The sequence below is a fragment of the Mya arenaria genome, chromosome 14, assembly GCF_026914265.1.
Source record: "Mya arenaria isolate MELC-2E11 chromosome 14, ASM2691426v1".
Taxonomy (NCBI): domain Eukaryota; kingdom Metazoa; phylum Mollusca; class Bivalvia; order Myida; family Myidae; genus Mya; species Mya arenaria.
In genome coordinates this window covers 15,187,656-15,205,291 of record NC_069135.1, presented here as the reverse complement: position 1 = coordinate 15,205,291, position 17,636 = coordinate 15,187,656, and the positions used below count along the sequence as shown (strand labels likewise).

Sequence of the window (17,636 nt, the reverse complement as noted above, 5' to 3'; positions counted from 1 at the left end):
TTATGATAGTCAAGTTTTTGATGGAATTTTATGAAACAGTTCCAATGTTTGTGATAGTCAAGTTTTTGATGGAATTTCATTAAACAGTTCCAATGTTTGTGATGGCCAAGTTTTTGATGGAATTTCATTAAACATTTCCAATGTTTGTGATAGTCAAGTTTTTGATGGAATTTCATTAAACAGTTCCAATGTTTATGATAGTCAAGTTTTTGATGGAATTTTATGAAACAGTTCCAATGTTTGTGATAGTCAAGTTTTTGATGGAATTTCATTAAACAGTTCTAATGTTTTAGGATCCTGGTTGATGACTGGATGGAGCACTATCGTCTGGCTGTGGGCCTGATCCCAGCCGAGCTGTTGACCGTACGGGATAGCCCACAACGCTACAGCATCCAGGGGAGGAACACCAAGTCTGCCCGCATGTCTGACCAGGGGCTTCTCATACGCCGGGCCATTTTGGGTGTAGACTCCACGGATTGGGAGGAAACACCCAGGAAAAAAATGAGGATACCCTCTGCACCACTGGGTTAGTGTATATAATTACAGATTAAAGATTATAATTCATTAAGGGAGCATTCATATGATTAAATGCTTTGATCAAACTGGCAATTCACATGAAGCACGCTAATACTAGAGATGATATGTGGTATGATAATATTTTCAGTGTAAACCACCTAAGTGCACCATTCTTGTATAATGGTATTTTTATTTTAACAACAGAGAATGCATCTCAACAGCAAAATGCTGTTTAGTACCATTGAGTTAAGATTAGAACTGCCTTGCAAGATTAAGAAGTTGAATGTATCCTCAGCTGGACTGGGTGGTGAGATAGATGAGGATCTTGCTGCCCGGATAGCATCACAGCAACAACAACAGCAGCCGGAGAGCAGCGAGGAGAAAGATGCAGGGTCAGGAGATGGCACCGTCACACCCTCTGCCATGGTCATCATCAACAGGATGGCTGAGTATGGGACCTTGTAGTTGTCATTATTTCATAGAATTTGTTTAGTGCTTCAAATTTAAGGAATATTTGTATGAATTTTTATCAACATCAAATGTATGATATTGTACAAAATATTTTCCATTGAAGTTTAAGAAATGCTTTGGCTGTCTTATTGCATTTTAGCTCTTCGGTCCTTTTTTCTTGTTAAATTAAAAATAGTCAAGGTATTGTTATAGCCTTGGTGTCGTTTTTGTCATTTTGCAAAAAAAAATAACCTTAACTGTAAAGTGTTTAAGATATTTTAATGATACTTGGTACTCATGTTTTTAGAGACATTAAGCAGATGTATTAAATGGTTGATGAATTATGCCCTTTAAAAAAAAAAAACATGCAAAAAAACTTTAAACCTTGTCCATAACTCAAAAACATATTCAGATATTCTAATAAAACATACGTGGCAAGACACAAAACTTGCATATACAGCAAGGCCTATTAATCTGACTTGAAAAGTTGTCTAGTTATGCCGTTTTTTGACTAAAAATCAGCAGGCAAGTATTTTCATATATAAAAATTACAAAATAATTGGTTTCAAAAACCATTAAATTTTGATTGATTGATAAATTTTAATAAAACAAATAAATTAAGTTTTGTTTGCATGAAGCTAAAAATGGTGATATTTTCAATGAAATATTTTTCTTCAGAACTGCCAGTAGAAGGTCAGCACGGTCAAGAGCTACCAGTGCTCGAACCATGTCCCCGACCAGGCAGCAGACCACACTGACCAATGTTGGAGGCGACTGCGTTCCCTCGGCCACGCCTCAAGGTGGCCGGAGCCACTGTCCGCTGGTCATTCGCCAACAGAAGCTTGGATACGACAGCCCATCCTGTCGCTGTAGCCGCCACTATATTCCCAACATCATGGACATTGAGCTCGATGATTTTGTAGAGAAGGACTGTCCGGAGGAGCAGCTTATCGTCATCATGGTTGTCTCCTCACTGTAAGTGCAGTAGAGTTACGAAGGAAATGGTTGTTTTCTATGCTTTTTTCATGGATTCTGAAAGAAGAGGAAAGATCAAATGAACTTTGTTTGAAATTTTGAATAAGCAGTGAACAGCTTGTCTTATTCTTTTGCAAAATGGCTTCATAATTTCTCATGACTAGGTTTTCTTAAATGGTGGGAAGTTTGCATGTTTTCATACAGTAGTTCTACATAGGGTTAGTAATCAGGCTTCAACCTTGTATTGTGATAAAAACAAGCCCAAAATAATACTTGCATGTGAACTCCCAACAGTAAAGGTATAAAGGGCCAGCATGGCGAGCAGGTAGATTATAGCTTCTACATGGACCAAAAGGGCCACCCCTACAGGAAGGTGTAAGTTTCAACATTTGGCACCTGGCACTCTTTGTGAACAACTTTCCTTATGATATGGACTTTCTCAGCATGTGGGGGATGGAACACTGTGTGCAATACCAGCTTCCTGAACATTTATACTATCATACTGCCGGGGATGTAAACTGGAAAGGCAGTCTGTACCAGATATCCCTACAAGCTTTCTGAACATTCCTGGTCATACTTCAAACAGTGGTGGATATGGGCCTCATACCTTTTATTTGACAGCAACATTTATTGTTGTCCTATTTATGTTTTCATGTGTTTGTGTGTCTCTTTTGTATTGTTTTTTGCTACATCGTCACTTACTTTTTTGCATTATTCAATGCTCAGTTTGAGGGTCCTTAGAGGTGTTCATATTAATTTGCCATGCGATGGAATTAAATCACATATATGATTAACCATTTTAAGCTGTTACTTAATGGGACCAGGGTACAAGTTAGTTAATGTACTTTCTGCTGAACTAATACTGAATAGAATTTTTCACAACTGTTAATATGGGTCTATCATCTGTAACCTGTAGCATTTTATGTGCAGTTTTCAGTAAAAGATATAAGGTATAAGATTCAAACAGTTTTGGAAAAAGGTACAACCAGTCAATGTGACACATGAAAGAATTGGTTATTTTTTGTCGGTTTTGATGGTGGCAATATTAAATTTAAATTGTTCAAATTATGATTCACAGATGTGTTTGTACAATAATAATCATTGTCTATTATCTGAACATTAGGCCTGAGATTAAACCACATTCAATTATTAAATATTTCTGCACCCAGATTCCCAGGGATCACGAAGGCAGAAGAAATGGTGAATGAGATCTACCAAAACCAGAACAGAAACCGCACCCGACCGTGCGTACAGAGCCGGTCCGACATGTTCCGGGTGTTCAAATATGATATTAACTCCGCAGCAGAGATGTCCAACCATACACAGCCGATACTACTCACACGGCATAATGTGGTGCCCGGCATGTTCTTGGTTAGCTAGGTTTTGGGTTTCATTCCATGATAAGATTAGTAAGACATGATAGTTCTTCAAATACATACCTGGTCTTATAGATGTAATCTCTGTCTTCTACTTGTTGTTAACCTTGTAAGTGTTGGCCTTAATTCTATTTGTTGAACTTTGACACATATCTTAAAAACAAAAAGGGATAGAACTTTTTTTTTCTGCATATGACCATTGAACTGTAAATTTATCAGTGATCCTCCTTCAAGGCATGATTTTTGGACTCTGATGACAGTAGATTAAAGCGCAATTTCCGTGTGTTATTTGACAGATCTACAGTGAAGGGAAGCTGTTATTCTGTGACCACATATTCAACGGCTATGGGAACACACGCAAGGACTTCAAGAAGCAGATCATGAAGTCGCGCCATGATGCCATACAGGGATTCTCACTGCCCAAGGACTTTAGATTCAGGTTTGTGTTAGGGCTTATTATCATGGTTTATTAAAGCCTATCATTTTCCTTTTCCATATCCAACAGTGAAAATACAGCATTCCATAATGAAAAAGCCATACCATGCTTTCGTTTCCTAGCCCATCATAGAAACATTTGATAAAATACATGATTAGCTTACTATGGTATTTAATAAAAAAAATATTTAGTAGCGTATAATTATCATATTTCCTTAATAAATGTATGCAGTTGCTGACATGTGATTATATTCAAGACAATGTCATTGATTTATGAGGTCATTTGTGGAATGGAAATTCTAGGAAACAATGAAATATTAAAGAAGATATATAATAAAAGAAGTAATATGATCATATGCTTTTCTCATGAACTGTATGACATATTGTTTGGTGTAAAGACATGCATAAGATGCAGTCAAGCTTCTTATCAGAATATCCTGTATGTTATATATGCTTTCAATTGTCTTGATGAATATCACCTTCTATAGTCCATGAGACAGAATAAAAACCTCTTTAGTCAGTAGCTGTATGTTGAAAAAACTCAACGTAATTGTAAGTTTTCAATTATCATGTAAGTATGTGATGGAAAGTTTTAAGGATTTCATAAAAGATATTTATGGAAATTAAATTTTATCATAAGGATCCTTAGATCTTATTTAATATATATATATATCAAATACTAAATAAAACATTTGAAAATCGCTGGTTCGGTTCTAAAATCATGAGTGAACAATCATTTTTTTCCAAAGAATTTTCATGTTAGGAAGTGGTAATAAGAGAAGGCATTTCGAAACCGCTGTTAGCTCATTGCGTGATATTCAGACCTTAGGAAAGAGTTGATTTGAGATTCTAAAAATAAATACTCCAGCAATATAAAATCTGTAGAACTGCTGAATCACAAGGAATATTGTAAAATTGTCCCATTTTATGTTACAGCCCGAGCAAGGGTCGCCATGGCTTACGTAGTGGATGGGGCGGGGAGATTGGGGGAGCAGGTGTTGACGAGTTCAGCAGTCGAGGAACAATTGTTGATGAAACCCTGCAGCCCATACACCGACCCACGTCTGACAGTAGCGAGCGCAGCAAGGAACTACATCTGGATGCTGTCAAGTACGTACATGTCCGTCTGTGTGTCTCTGAGTGTTAGATGTGGTGATGTATCTTGATGTTATCATATACAATACAGTATACACTATTTCTCCAATACTCTTTAAGTTTTTAAAACTTAAAAATTTAAATATGTTAGTTTTTACTCTTCTTGAAGAAATTTGAATACTTTTGAATAATAGTCAGAGAGGTCATACACCTTACCTTCCAATATTACCAATTTGCCAAAAATATTGTATACTGATAAATGTATGTTATGTTTCAATGATATCACATATTTTAGCCAGACTATACATGTAAATGTGTTTTTTTTTGTATTACTCGAGATTTTGAAAACGTAAATAGGAGTAAATATATATTTAAATACATTTTACTGAAAATGGATGGAATTGTGGCAGTTTTTACATAAGTAATAATCGAATCATCAGATATTTTCTAAATGGTATTGTAGTATAACTTGTAAAAGAGGTGTTGAGTCCTTCAGTTGTTTAAGATGACAATTACATTAGTGATGGTGATGCATTTTATTACAAAGAGAGGCAATTCCTGAACTTCATTGCATGTATATCAATCAGATGTGAAAATGTTCTGTATTTTTAGAGCATGTGCATGGTTTGTTGTATTTAAACAGAATTTGATATATGTTTGTTGTAGGCGAGCACTTTTAGGGTTGTAGCCCCTGAATATGCCCATTGAGGTAGTTGTATATTCCGTTACATTCTGTCCAGTGTTAAGCTCCCCCTTCTCTTTCTTACAATTAATCTTGCATACACGGTTTCACTATGAACACTTTTCAGTCAATGAATTACTGATGTACAGTGCTTGACAATTTCATAGACATTATTGTAGGTTTTTTGTTTACATTACTTTGGCTTGCAAAATTAGAAAGTTTAACATTATAATTCTTTATTTAAATTCTTGATAAAGGTATTAAAGCTAAAACATTGAAATAAAATGATTTTTTGGAAAATTAAAATAGTTTTTTTGCGATGTTTAATATTCAGGATATCTTTGAAAACTATGCAAGATTTTGTTGATTTATCTTTTAGTTGCCTAAGTTAAGTTTCTGCATGCATTTATTGTACGTAGCACCCTGTGGAACTTGAAAGTTTCATATTTGAGTGTTTTCCATACTTTTACCCTACCCTAAATATCAATATATCATGCATGCATAGCTTTGCCATATATTTCTGTCTTTCCAAAGTTTGTTTAGTATGGTTCTCCTTTATGTTCAGGTGTTTGAGCGGTAGGAATGACTTATAGATGTATATCCATCATTTCATAATTCAGACAATCTGTGTTTTATTTATTTGATTGATTAACAGCATATGAACACTTCAGAAATTAGAGATATACATGTATTATTATGTTTTATTGGCATGTTAACAGGAATTTGTAGAAAAACGATAGGGCTTTAATGATTATCACCAATATTGAAATAAAATTCACTTGTCAGGTTTGTATGTCAGTTTTATTAAAAAAATTCTATGTTTTAAAATGAAACAGTCAAATAATAGAACATTGTCCAAAGTTACGACCTCTTTCTGCCCTTGTTGCTAGGCGACTGAAGAACCAGTTCTTCAGATACCATCTGCAGACAGCGCCACAACACAGAATTTTGGGCAAACCCGAGTTCAGGAATGTGAAAATGTTTCAGCGAATCGTCCTTCTCCCGGCTACCGTAGGAATTGTGTGCTCTCTAATGATAATCTGTATTGTCTGTAAAGCGAGTTCACTACAATTAGGAATCTCAGTTATTTGTGTAATGATGTCCAAAGCTCAGTGTTTGTTTTAATACTCTTATTCATTGTTTTGGTCGAGACATGTTTATTATGCTGCTTAAGTCCAAGTGAAATAATCCATGCAGTGTGTTCCATGTTGAATCCATGTTGAGTGTTTCATGTAGAACCATTGTTTTCTGACCTTGTCCTTCTTTAATGCTTTTAGTATTTCAAAAAAATTTCATTGCTTCCTAACAGAATTTATGAGGAGAAACCAATCATGAATAAGACATGCAGGGTTGGGAAGAATCTTCAATTGGCCATTATTTCTCCATATACCGGTATATTCTAAAAACCATATTAATCAGGCAAAAGAAAAGCATAAACAATTTACGTAACATTTTAGTGAAAAAGTGGATCTTGGACCTTTTCATCGCGAGATTCAGGTTCGGCTAAGGCCACTCATGTATCGTTCCACCAGTAAGAGGTATAAGAGTGTTCTATGACTCCCCGATCTTACCTCTGCACGATTACCTCACAATTTGCATGTGTTCTCGTGTCAAGGTAACTTGTAAGGCAACCAAATATATATTGGCACACCATAACCTTAGCTGTGGATTTTGCATTCTATATCTTTTTTAGGTGTATGTATGGCTAAATTAGAAGGCTTGAATAAATATTGTCTCCCACCTTCTGTAGGAAGCAAGCATCATTTCCAATAATGATTTTGGAAATTAATATTGATGACATAAAGATAACTTAGATCTGCTAGGTGAATTAGAATCATTTCATTGTAGTCCTTAAGATGCAGACAGCCAGGTAAAAACAGGTCATATCATACTTCTAACTGTATAGAGACCATGATACTTGGGCTTACACTATTAATGTCAATGGCTACATGCATTAATAAAACACATGCCCAATGACTTGTAGAGAGTATTAGAGCCACTTATCTCCAGTAGTCTTATCTGGAGCCTTGTTCAGTGTCTTGGCTAGACCATCAGGGTTCATAGTTCATCTCTACATAGACTTCATTTTAGATTACAAAACAAAAATGAGACCCCTGTTTTTAGCTTTGTTCTCCACGTCTTGAGCTTTTTGGGTGTTGGGCACAATTTGGTAATGTTTATATGTAATAACTACATGTATAGTCAATATTGGTTTGCTGTGAAAACAACAACAACAACGCCATCTGTAGTAACAGACCTTTGAAAGCTAGCTTTATCGTAGTGAAAAGAAATTATAGCATTAATGTTTGAAGGATTTACAAGTTGTCTGTTACTACTTCAGGACACCAAAGCACTGCCTAAATTAACGAATGAAATAATATGCACAAATTAATACTGCTAGAAAAAACGAAAAAGTAATACCTGTTCAATATGTCTACACTTAAATTGAATACTAGTGTTATTTGTAAGTTAAAAGTAATGCTGTTTGTAACCCATCATTAATGTCAAAACAGTAATGTGAATGTTGTCAAGATTTTAATAATCAGGATTTTGTATACATTGTACATAAATGTGATTGTTTTAGCAGGCTAAACCCAAGGCCATTTCTACCTCATATCGGGAGTAGTCAGGTAATCAGAAACTGTGTGCCAATCATGATGATGTCATCAGTTTATGTGTACTACCTCATTTTTTTATCCTCTCTTGTGTTATATCACTGTCATACTCAATGATAAGTGTTGTTAACTGTAAAATACAACAAGATTTCTTAATCATTTCTACCATTTGAAAAGACATTTTAAGACTCATCAGAATTTAGTTGTACATGTATTTTGCATGCTGAAAATCTGTTTTAATTGTGAGTTTACATTAACACCAAGCACCAATAGAGCACTTTGGGTGACCTTTCAAGGTTATGACTTTCAATATTTGATTTAGCAAATGTAAAAATAAACAGCAACATTTATTGGCTGGATGCATTTTGGATCAAACCAAACATGATCTTGAAAGGTCAAATGTATATAGTCTAAACTAGGTATTAAACTCATCATAACCATTTACACATTAGTTTTAAATTCAAAAGAATATTACAATATTCAAGTCAATTGTATGAAATGGAGCCTGTTATATATTTCAGACTGCAGGCAGCACGGTACATTAGCCTAAGTTTGTCCAGTACTGGATTCCAGCCTCCGAGCCCCAACCCCAGGCCTGTCCCTGTGTGACCTTCATCCTCACTTGACCTTGACCTCTCAGATGACCTACAACCTGACTGCAAGATGTGCTCTCACCTCCTTGTCAGCAACGTCCTGTTCTCATGCTAGCCATCCTGTGTGGCCATGTTTGGTTTACTGGCTGAGTGATGGATATTGCACCTAGACTTCTCAAAGACTTTCAGCTTCATGACCTCTCACCTCGTGGTCTGCCACTCCCGTAGACTTGCTAGCCTGCAAGTTGTCTGCCCTGCTAGGTTTCCTAAGAGAGAGTGCAAGGGCACTAGATTGTGTTGATTGCACTGTTCCTCAAGTATTCCCTGTTGTTGCTGAACATAGACATAAAGCAAAATATATTAGCTTTTTTATTTTTTTGCTCTATGCATATAGTTTCTGTTAAGATTGTTAAGTTACCTGAAAAGTTTGATTTATAAAAGATGTCTCACTATATCATATGTCTCATGAACAATTAAGTTAATGGTTTATTCAGGGTGGCTTTTAAAATTTGTAGAAAACTGTCTCATACACTTGCTGATTTTTTAGATTTTTTGCAAATGTTCACATAAGTAGTTGTCATGCTGATTTTTTGCAAATGTTCACATAAAATGTTGTTCATCAGTTAGAAACCATGATAAACTGTTTGTTATGACAATGATATTTAAAGTTGTGTTTTTCTGGTGACGGGAAAAGTGATATTCTATATGTACATTTTAAATATATTGCGTTTTAATTTCGATGAATGATAATTTGATGTATTGAGTTTTGTTTGTTAAACACTTTATAATCGCTGCTTTTGAGATAGGATTCTACATACAGAGGATATTTCATGAGTATTTTTTCAATATGGAACATACTAAACAAGCTTTCTCAATTTATAGAAACAAACCTAAATGGCAATATCTTATCAATTAAATTTACTTGATTGATAAATTTTGAATTGAATGGCCACAAAGTTGATATTTTATTTTCCTCACATGCGGTTGCTTGTGTCGAGTTAATGTGTGTACATCTATTACACTAGTGTATTATATCTTGACATTGACATTATTAAGCTTAACTAATTTAGCCTTAAACATACTACGGGAATATCTGGCGACGAATGTGTTATGTTGAAAAAAGAATGTACATGAGTTTCCATTTAATACAAAGCGATTATGAAACTTTTTATGGAAAAGTTTCAAGCTTGCGAAATGCTAGCTATATTACTCCTCGTAAACTTGTTTCATTTAGAGTTTTTGGTAATAAATGATCATTCCTATATGTATCATTAATATTAGTTTGATGATTTACAGAACTAAAATACATATGTCACTATATTGTGTGCACATTGTATACAATATAAATGTATGACATCACTTCAAAAGTAAGCTAGTTTTTTCAACAGTTATGTCATAATGGCGACGTCGTTTATGATATAATGAATGTTATTTAATGTCAAATACATGAGTTCCATAGTGCCTCTTTATTTCTTATATTTGTTTTATATGTGCGATCCCACATTATTTTATAATGTTTTTCACTCTTCACCTTGATTGCTGATAGTACGGTATATTAAAAAATAAAAAAAACACAAACATTCTACATAAGTGCTTACATTTACCTTATTTATAAGCTTGATTAATACAAGTCTTTGTTCATATATTTATATCATCTAAACAAAAATTAATTAATGTTTAATTACAATGAACAAAGTCCAGAAAAAAACAACATAACATACACTAGTGTAAATTGTGAAACTCATTTTTGTTTGTTGTAGTTTTCTTTAATATACAATTCCCAGAATAGTAAGAACAATACCTTGCTGAGTTAAACTGTTCTTTGCTATTCAGCGCTTGGTTTCATCACCATTCTTTCATGTTCAGTCGAAACCCGTTGGCTCGATATCGATTGGCTTGATTTCCTCGTTGGCTTGATTTCCTCGTTGGCTTGAACTGGAAATCAAGCCCCCATTTTGTTTTACTCTTAGGAAGCATTCTGGCTTGGCTCAATTTTCGAGGCTCGGAAGTATATTGGCCGGTCCCTAGGATAACGAGTCAACGGGTTTCAACTGTACAATATTTTATACCATATATCATTTGGTACAGTATTATATCCATATGAAATACTTAGAAGTACTTATAAATCTGTGATAGCTTTTATATAAACATGCGTTTTACAGCATTGTGCTTTGATAAACTTTTTAAATGTACCTGTGATTCCTGCCTGAACCAAGTGACCTTTATTTGTTATTGTTTTGTTCATTTTCCTATGTGCCTAATCTTCATTGCATTATTTATCTTAGTTATATCAATTTATATATGCAATTAATGCAATAAAACTGAATACGGTTTGATCTTAGTTGTTACCTTGTTTTGCAGAAGGCTGCCTGACACCTTGTGTTGAATAGATGTATGGTTACTTTTTCTGTTGTATTTGAGTTCAGCCATGTTCAAGATGACCCTTGTGACATTGGATGCCTTCCATAGACAGGCTGGATGAAGGAACTCCCTTGTGGCATTGGATGCCTTCCATAGACAGGCTGGATGAAGGAACTCCCTTGTAGCATTGGATGCCTTCCATAGACAGGCTGGATGAAGGAACTCCCTTGTGGCATTGGATGCCTTCCATAGACAGGCTGGATGAAGGAACTCCCTTGTGGCATTGGATGCCTTCCATAGACAGGCTGGATGAAGGAACTCCCTTGTGGCATTGGATGCCTTCCATAGACAGGCTGGATGAAGGAACTCCCTTGTGGCATTGGATGCCTTCCATAGACAGGCTGGATGAAGGAACTCCCTTGTGGCATTGGATGCCTTCCACAGACAGGCTGGATGAAGGAACTCTATAAAATCATTTTACTCCTCTGCCAAAAGGCAGAAAGGATATAGAAATGGTATGCATGTGTGTGCATTCCAAGCATTTTTGTCCAGAGCTGAACTCAAAAAGCCTTCGAGGGATTGACTATAATCTTCAAATGTGGATTGATTATATTCTGACGTGCAGTAAACCGGATCCATAACGCAGGCTGCTGTATTTCTGGTTTCTATTAAATTTAATGCCCATTTTATTGTGCAATATATGATATTCTGGCATTTTAGGAATTTGAAACAAGACCCAAAGCTGATGTTTTTGCTCTCAAATCAAGGGACATAACACATTAATTATAAGTTATGGGTCTTGCAACACACACATCTTGTCACTGGAAGCATGTGCACAGTTCCATGCGAATATCTCCAGTAATGGCCAAGATCAAAGGTTTTGTAAAACAACACAAATGCTATGATGAAACCTTAAGTAAATAAAAAATACAGGTTAAAAATGTTCACCATGACAAAAGGAATGCATTATTTGTCACGACATCTAATTTGAGCTAGTCAATGAATTGATTGAAGTTCCCAATTCAAAAATCAGATCATTTTAATGTAATTTCCGTTAGGTGTTTAAATTTAGAATGCTTGGAAATAAAGGCTACTAGAATTTTTAACCTTTTAACTTTGAAATGCAAATCCATTATACGTAGCAATACACATGTAGTTGCTCATCACGCTGATGAGGAAAACACAGGACAACTATTCTTTTACAAAATGCATTTATAAGAAAATTGAAACATATTTAAGAAACATCTCTCTTATTCAACACAAACCCTAAACTGACAACTGTAACATGCAGTAGTGTGAAAGCCCTTTTCGAAAAGAACTTATTGGCTGAAATTTTGTTTAAACCCTGATTGGGAAGTTATAAGAATAAAAAACAAGAACACAAAAAGTGGATGCCCATCTCGGCCCTGTTGCCAAATGGGCTTAACATGCCAATCATTTAAAACACAATATAGACTGTGCCACACATGTGCATTTGCGACAGTAATTTGTGTATGATTGAATTCCTATCCAACATGGTCCATATTGTACAACATTGACCTCTAAGTGTGACCTTTGAGATAAGAGCAGGAATCTTATGGGCGATGCACCTTGTGTGAAAATTGATTGCATTCCTATCAATAGTTATAGAGGAGACGCAATGTCTTGATATGAAATCGATATTGAATAACTTTACGAAATCCAAGTGTTACTTATATCATCTTGAACGTAAGAGCACATTATACATGGGGAAACACCTTCCCATGATTCTAAACTATTCTGCTAACAAAATCAATGCTGAGACAAGAATGTAACAGATGAATGCGAGATGCACAATTAACTAAATGCCACCTTTTGGGGGCGTAAATACACAAATATTTTTATAAAATATTCATTAAAACTAGAGATTGCTTTCATGATAAAAGCACTGGTCTTCTCCATTGTGTCATCATAGGTGAGAAATAGTTTATGATGGACATGAAATTTGTACCTTTGAGCTAGAAACGAACAAACATAGGTGTCATCTACTGGTCATGACCAACCTGCATACCAAGTATAAATTTCCTGGGTCAAAGTATAAAGTTGACCTATTGACCTTTAAATCAAAAGGAGTCATCTTGAATAAAGACCAACCAGCAAACCAAGTATGAAGTTCCTGGGCCCAAGCATTCTAGTTTTTCAGTGGAAACCTATATTTTACCTCAAGGTCACCTTAATCTTTGACCTACTAAGCATTCTAGTTTTTCAGTGGAAACCTATATTTTACCTCAAGGTCACCTTAATCTTTGACCTACTAAGCATTCTAGTTTTTCAGTGGAAACCTATATTTTACCTCAAGGTCACCTTAATCTTTGACCTACTAAGCATTCTAGTTTTTCAGTGGAAACCTATATTTTACCTCAAGGTCACCTTAATCTTTGACCTACTAGCCTGAAATCAATAGGGGTCATCTATGGCAAACCTGAGTGCAAGTGTATTTTAGTTTTAAAGTGGAAACCATTTTTAAGCTTATGGTCATCACAACCAAATTGTTTTTCACTTGAAGGTCACCGTGACCTTGACCTACAGATCTCAATATCAATAGGGGTCATCTACTAGTCTTGAACAGCTTGAATACCAAATATGAAGTTCCTGTACCTAAACTATTTTCAGTTATAGAGTGGAAACTGTTTCTTCACCTTAAGGACACTGCAACCTTTACCGTCTGATCTCAAAATCACTTGGGGTCATCTACTGGTCATGACCAACCTGAATTCCAAGTATGAAGTTCCTAGATCTTAGCTTCTCATGTTATTAAGCTGAAACAAAGTGTGATGTACAGACAGACTGACGGACAGAGCAAAAACAATGTCTCCCAAAGAAGGGGGAGACATAATGATAAAAAAATTCCATGGAGATGCTTATTAACAAAACAATAAAAGTATGGGTTTTTTTATCATTTATTCCAAGATAAACATGCACATATCTTAATAGGAATTGTATATACATTAAACAAACAATAAAATTAACAAAGGAAAACACAGAAAACAAAAATGCTTTCAGGCAAAAAATAAACTTCTTATTGGCCTTATTGGCATGATTTAAACATCAAAAACTGAAACTATTGACAATTTTAGAAATAAACTTTTGTAAGTAAGTTCAAGAGCTTACAAGCAAAACTCAAATTTGAAGTTAATTCCAGCCACTATGAAATTTAAAGTGTGTTGGTACTGTTGTTCAAACCAGTCTGACTGTTTTGTCAATTACGGTTCAATAATTCTGACTGTAAGATCCCTCAGGGTCAGTGATGTTGTTGAAACCAGTCTCACTGTGTTGTCAGGCTGGTTCAATAATCCTGACTGTAAGATCCCTTAGGGTCAGTGATGTTGTTGCAACCAGTCTCACTTATTAATCCTGACTGTAAGATCCCTTAGGGTCAGTGATGTTGTTGCAACCAGTCTCACTTTTTTGTGAGGCTGGTTCAGTACTCCTAACTGTAAGATCCCTCAGGGTCAGTGATGTTGTTGCAACCAGTCTCACTTTATCGTCAGGCTAGTTCAATAATCTTGACTGTAAGATCCCTCAGGGTCGGTGATGTTGTTGAAACCAGTCTCATTGCTTGCATTGCTATCATTGTCAAGCTCCTGTAAAACAACATTATAATTAATGTACCTGTTTGAACAGAAATGTACACCATACAACCATGAAATGACCTTTACCTTTGACATACTGGCCCTACACCTGCACATGGCAATCATTTTTGCATGGTCATTGTAATACATCTCCTAATCTTTTTCTCAGAAAAGGTTTCACACAAAACACACTTACCTTGACCCGCTGAGTAAAGATTCATTTATATTAGGGATGCAAACGAATATTCGAATATTCGAATATTCGATCGAACGTTTAATATTCGAATGTCAAAATTGGTATTCGAATATTCGATGCTTTTTGTTTGGTAAATATAATAATAAACCTTTTTCCTACATCTGTGCTGTTGTATATATTAGCATGTCTTGTTTTTACAACGATTGGCCCCTAAATGCCAGAGGCGTGACGTGATGACACTATACCGGTACACGTGTCATATGTTAATTAGGGACACATAGTCGGAGACTATAAACAGTACCCATAATTTTACAAAAACTGGCTATAAGACAAGTGACATCAAACAACTTTCAATTATTTTCGGTAAATTCTAATTACCATTATTGGATAATAAACGGAATCGGCAACCAAAGTGGTGTCATGGCTGTCAATTAAGCTGTGCAGTATTGCTCAAATCGCCGTAATGATATGGATGATATGTGCTAGTTATATGCTGTTTTCCATGTTTCGATATAACATTCGTGCTTTGAAATGTAATTGTATAGAATAGCAATTTAGGTCATTGTTATACAATAGATGGGTCAAAATTCAGGGTTATTTTCGTTTTATTATTTATCTAATTTCCGAGTAGGTTTGGTGTTTTCATAGTTATATTTAGTAGATGTCAATCCGAGAACGAGGCCGCTCGTCATACAGAACGACCCGTTGGTGCATCATGACATTCAACCAGGCATTAACGATCTTCGCCTTTTTCAGTGGCTATTGCTTTTGTTAGATATTTTTGTAAATGGTGAATTTCATTGGCAATGTTTGGAAAAATCAGGGTCCTTCGCGTATACCGGCTACAACGAAGAAGGGTTAAAATGCCCCAGCTATTACTAAAGCAAACAATAAAAGTTGTTTACTACATTTCTTATACATTCATATTGGTAATCGAATATTCGAATATTCGATCGAAAGAATTAACGAATATTCGAATATCAATTTTGCCATTCGTTTGCATCCCTAATTTATATACACTACTCCTTAATGCTCTTTCTCCTACAAGACTCAGAATCATTGACTGCATTCTTGACCTTTAATTCCTGACTAAAATTCAAGGGCATTCTTTTAAATGTCTACATTTACTCACAGAAGGATAGACTGATATAATCTTTAAGGAAAAGCAAAATTCCGTACCACATCACTGAGCTCATCTTCATCGTCCGGCAGGGCTTCCCCCTCGCTGTCCCCCGCCTCACTGACGGCCGTGGACTGGGACAGTAGCTCCTCACCCTGCAAGTTCCAGATACAATCAGTATTATGATTTTCCTTATAATGGTTCAATAAAGATCATGTTAGCGGTTTGTGATCAAGACATGTTATGTAAATAATGCTTAAATATTGTCATATTTATGGCCCTTAGTATGCATAGAAATTATGACAACTTTTATCTTTTTTTTTAGAACTTAAAAACTGTTCCAAGATATGAAGTTCAAACTATCTTTTATCACGGTAATAATATACTCTCTTGAGACAATTTACGAGATAATATCTGGCATAAATACAAAACAGGGTAATAAACAACGTTAACATTGATCCTGAAATTTGTTTTAATGATGTAGACTTGTTCACTGGTCAAGTGACAGGCACAAAAGAAGGTTGTTGTCAACCAGTGGAAACTAGGTTTAAGATGAATACTTTACACTTAACAATTCTTAAAATGAAAACCTTGATATGCCCCTTGCCAACCTGAAGCATGAATCACGGACAGATGCAATGACAGTTAAAATCGTAACAACTCACATGAAGGTCCCTGTTTTTGAGGTTCCCCATCCAGAAGGCCTCGAGACACTTGTTGAGAGTGAGCATAGCTTTCACTCGGAACACAAACACCTCCAAGGAACGCTTCAACATCGGCACCTGGTTCGTCAACGCTATGTCCTTCATTATCTGTAAATATTATGTTTGGCCAGATATAAGCTGGTGTCATCCTACCAGGTATATTATGAATATCACTTACAAGCTGACGATTGTTTCAGTGAATTACCGGTTGGCCAGCAGTTAACTTCAAGGATATTTGGTAGGAATGGGTTAAACTACCTGGAAGGGAGTGTACAGATCATGGTAGCCTGAACTTATATAAACACAACACCAATCAGCAGTTCACTTTTGCATGTATCCCACATTTAAGACAGTGATGTTATGTAATGACTCGTGAAAACTGCTACAATCAACTGTCTCTCAGACAATGGAGTCAGTCTTCCTGGAGATAAGTTCAAATTTTGTAGCAGACAGCAAAAACTTCTCTTTGGCAGACACATTCCTTGACTTAAAAGGAAGGGCCTATTATCAGAAATAAAATCTGTAATATACTGACAAAGAATATGACTATTTTTAGACAAGTATGATCAGTGTTTTTATTACACCTCTAATAGTGCAGGTTTAAATTAAACACAAATGATAGCCATTTCTGTTTTTCTCTGTTTGTACTTCTTCCCAGCCCATGTACTGACCTTAGCTACAACACATAATGCTATGACAGAGATCCCTGGTGCTCTGTTTGGGAAGTTCTTTAGGAGCCTGTCGATGTTCTGTCTGAGAACACTGATATAAACTTCCACATGATACTACCAACATACAATACCACATACCCAGAGAGCCACTGTACAGACCTCAGTATTCACACATGTGGTGGAGAGCCCTGGTGTTCTGTTGAAGAAGCACATGGAAGTCCTGTCTGCGAGCCAAAAGTAAAACCATCACAACTGAC

At 35.6% G+C, this 17,636-nt stretch overlaps 2 protein-coding genes across 17 annotated transcripts in view; one reads left to right on the top strand and one right to left on the bottom strand.

The window, feature by feature from the left end:
- The window catches only part of LOC128217895 (uncharacterized), a 31,525-nt gene extending 20,457 nt beyond the window's left edge, over positions 1–11,068 (top strand). For 7 of the 14 annotated variants that reach the window (XM_052925344.1, XM_052925335.1, XM_052925339.1 and 4 more), the window contains 10 exons: positions 294–526; positions 812–965; positions 1,645–1,941; positions 2,236–2,316; positions 3,111–3,312; positions 3,614–3,756; positions 4,689–4,862; positions 6,987–7,067; positions 8,114–8,159; positions 8,666–11,068. In XM_052925344.1, coding sequence (XP_052781304.1) covers positions 294–526; positions 812–965; positions 1,645–1,941; positions 2,236–2,316; positions 3,111–3,312; positions 3,614–3,756; positions 4,689–4,862; positions 6,987–7,067; positions 8,114–8,159; positions 8,666–8,689 — 1,435 coding nt within the window. In that variant the 3' untranslated portion in view covers positions 8,690–11,068. Of the gene's footprint in view, positions 1–293; positions 527–811; positions 966–1,644; positions 1,942–2,235; positions 2,317–3,110; positions 3,313–3,613; positions 3,757–4,688; positions 4,863–5,513; positions 5,557–6,986; positions 7,068–8,113; positions 8,160–8,665 lie in introns of those variants that run through there. The other 7 variants (XR_008258286.1, XM_052925332.1, XM_052925337.1 and 4 more) reach the window with 7 other exon arrangements.
- Positions 11,069–14,002: 2,934 nt separating this feature from the next.
- Positions 14,003–17,636, bottom strand: part of LOC128218374 (Fanconi anemia group D2 protein-like) — a 42,438-nt gene continuing 38,804 nt past the window's right edge. For all 3 annotated transcript variants that reach the window (XM_052926032.1, XM_052926033.1, XM_052926034.1), the window contains 3 exons: positions 16,670–16,816; positions 16,064–16,159; positions 14,003–14,700 (listed from right to left, as the gene is read on the bottom strand). In XM_052926032.1, coding sequence (XP_052781992.1) covers positions 14,614–14,700; positions 16,064–16,159; positions 16,670–16,816 — 330 coding nt within the window. In that variant the 3' untranslated portion in view covers positions 14,003–14,613. The remainder of the gene's footprint in view (positions 14,701–16,063; positions 16,160–16,669; positions 16,817–17,636) is intronic.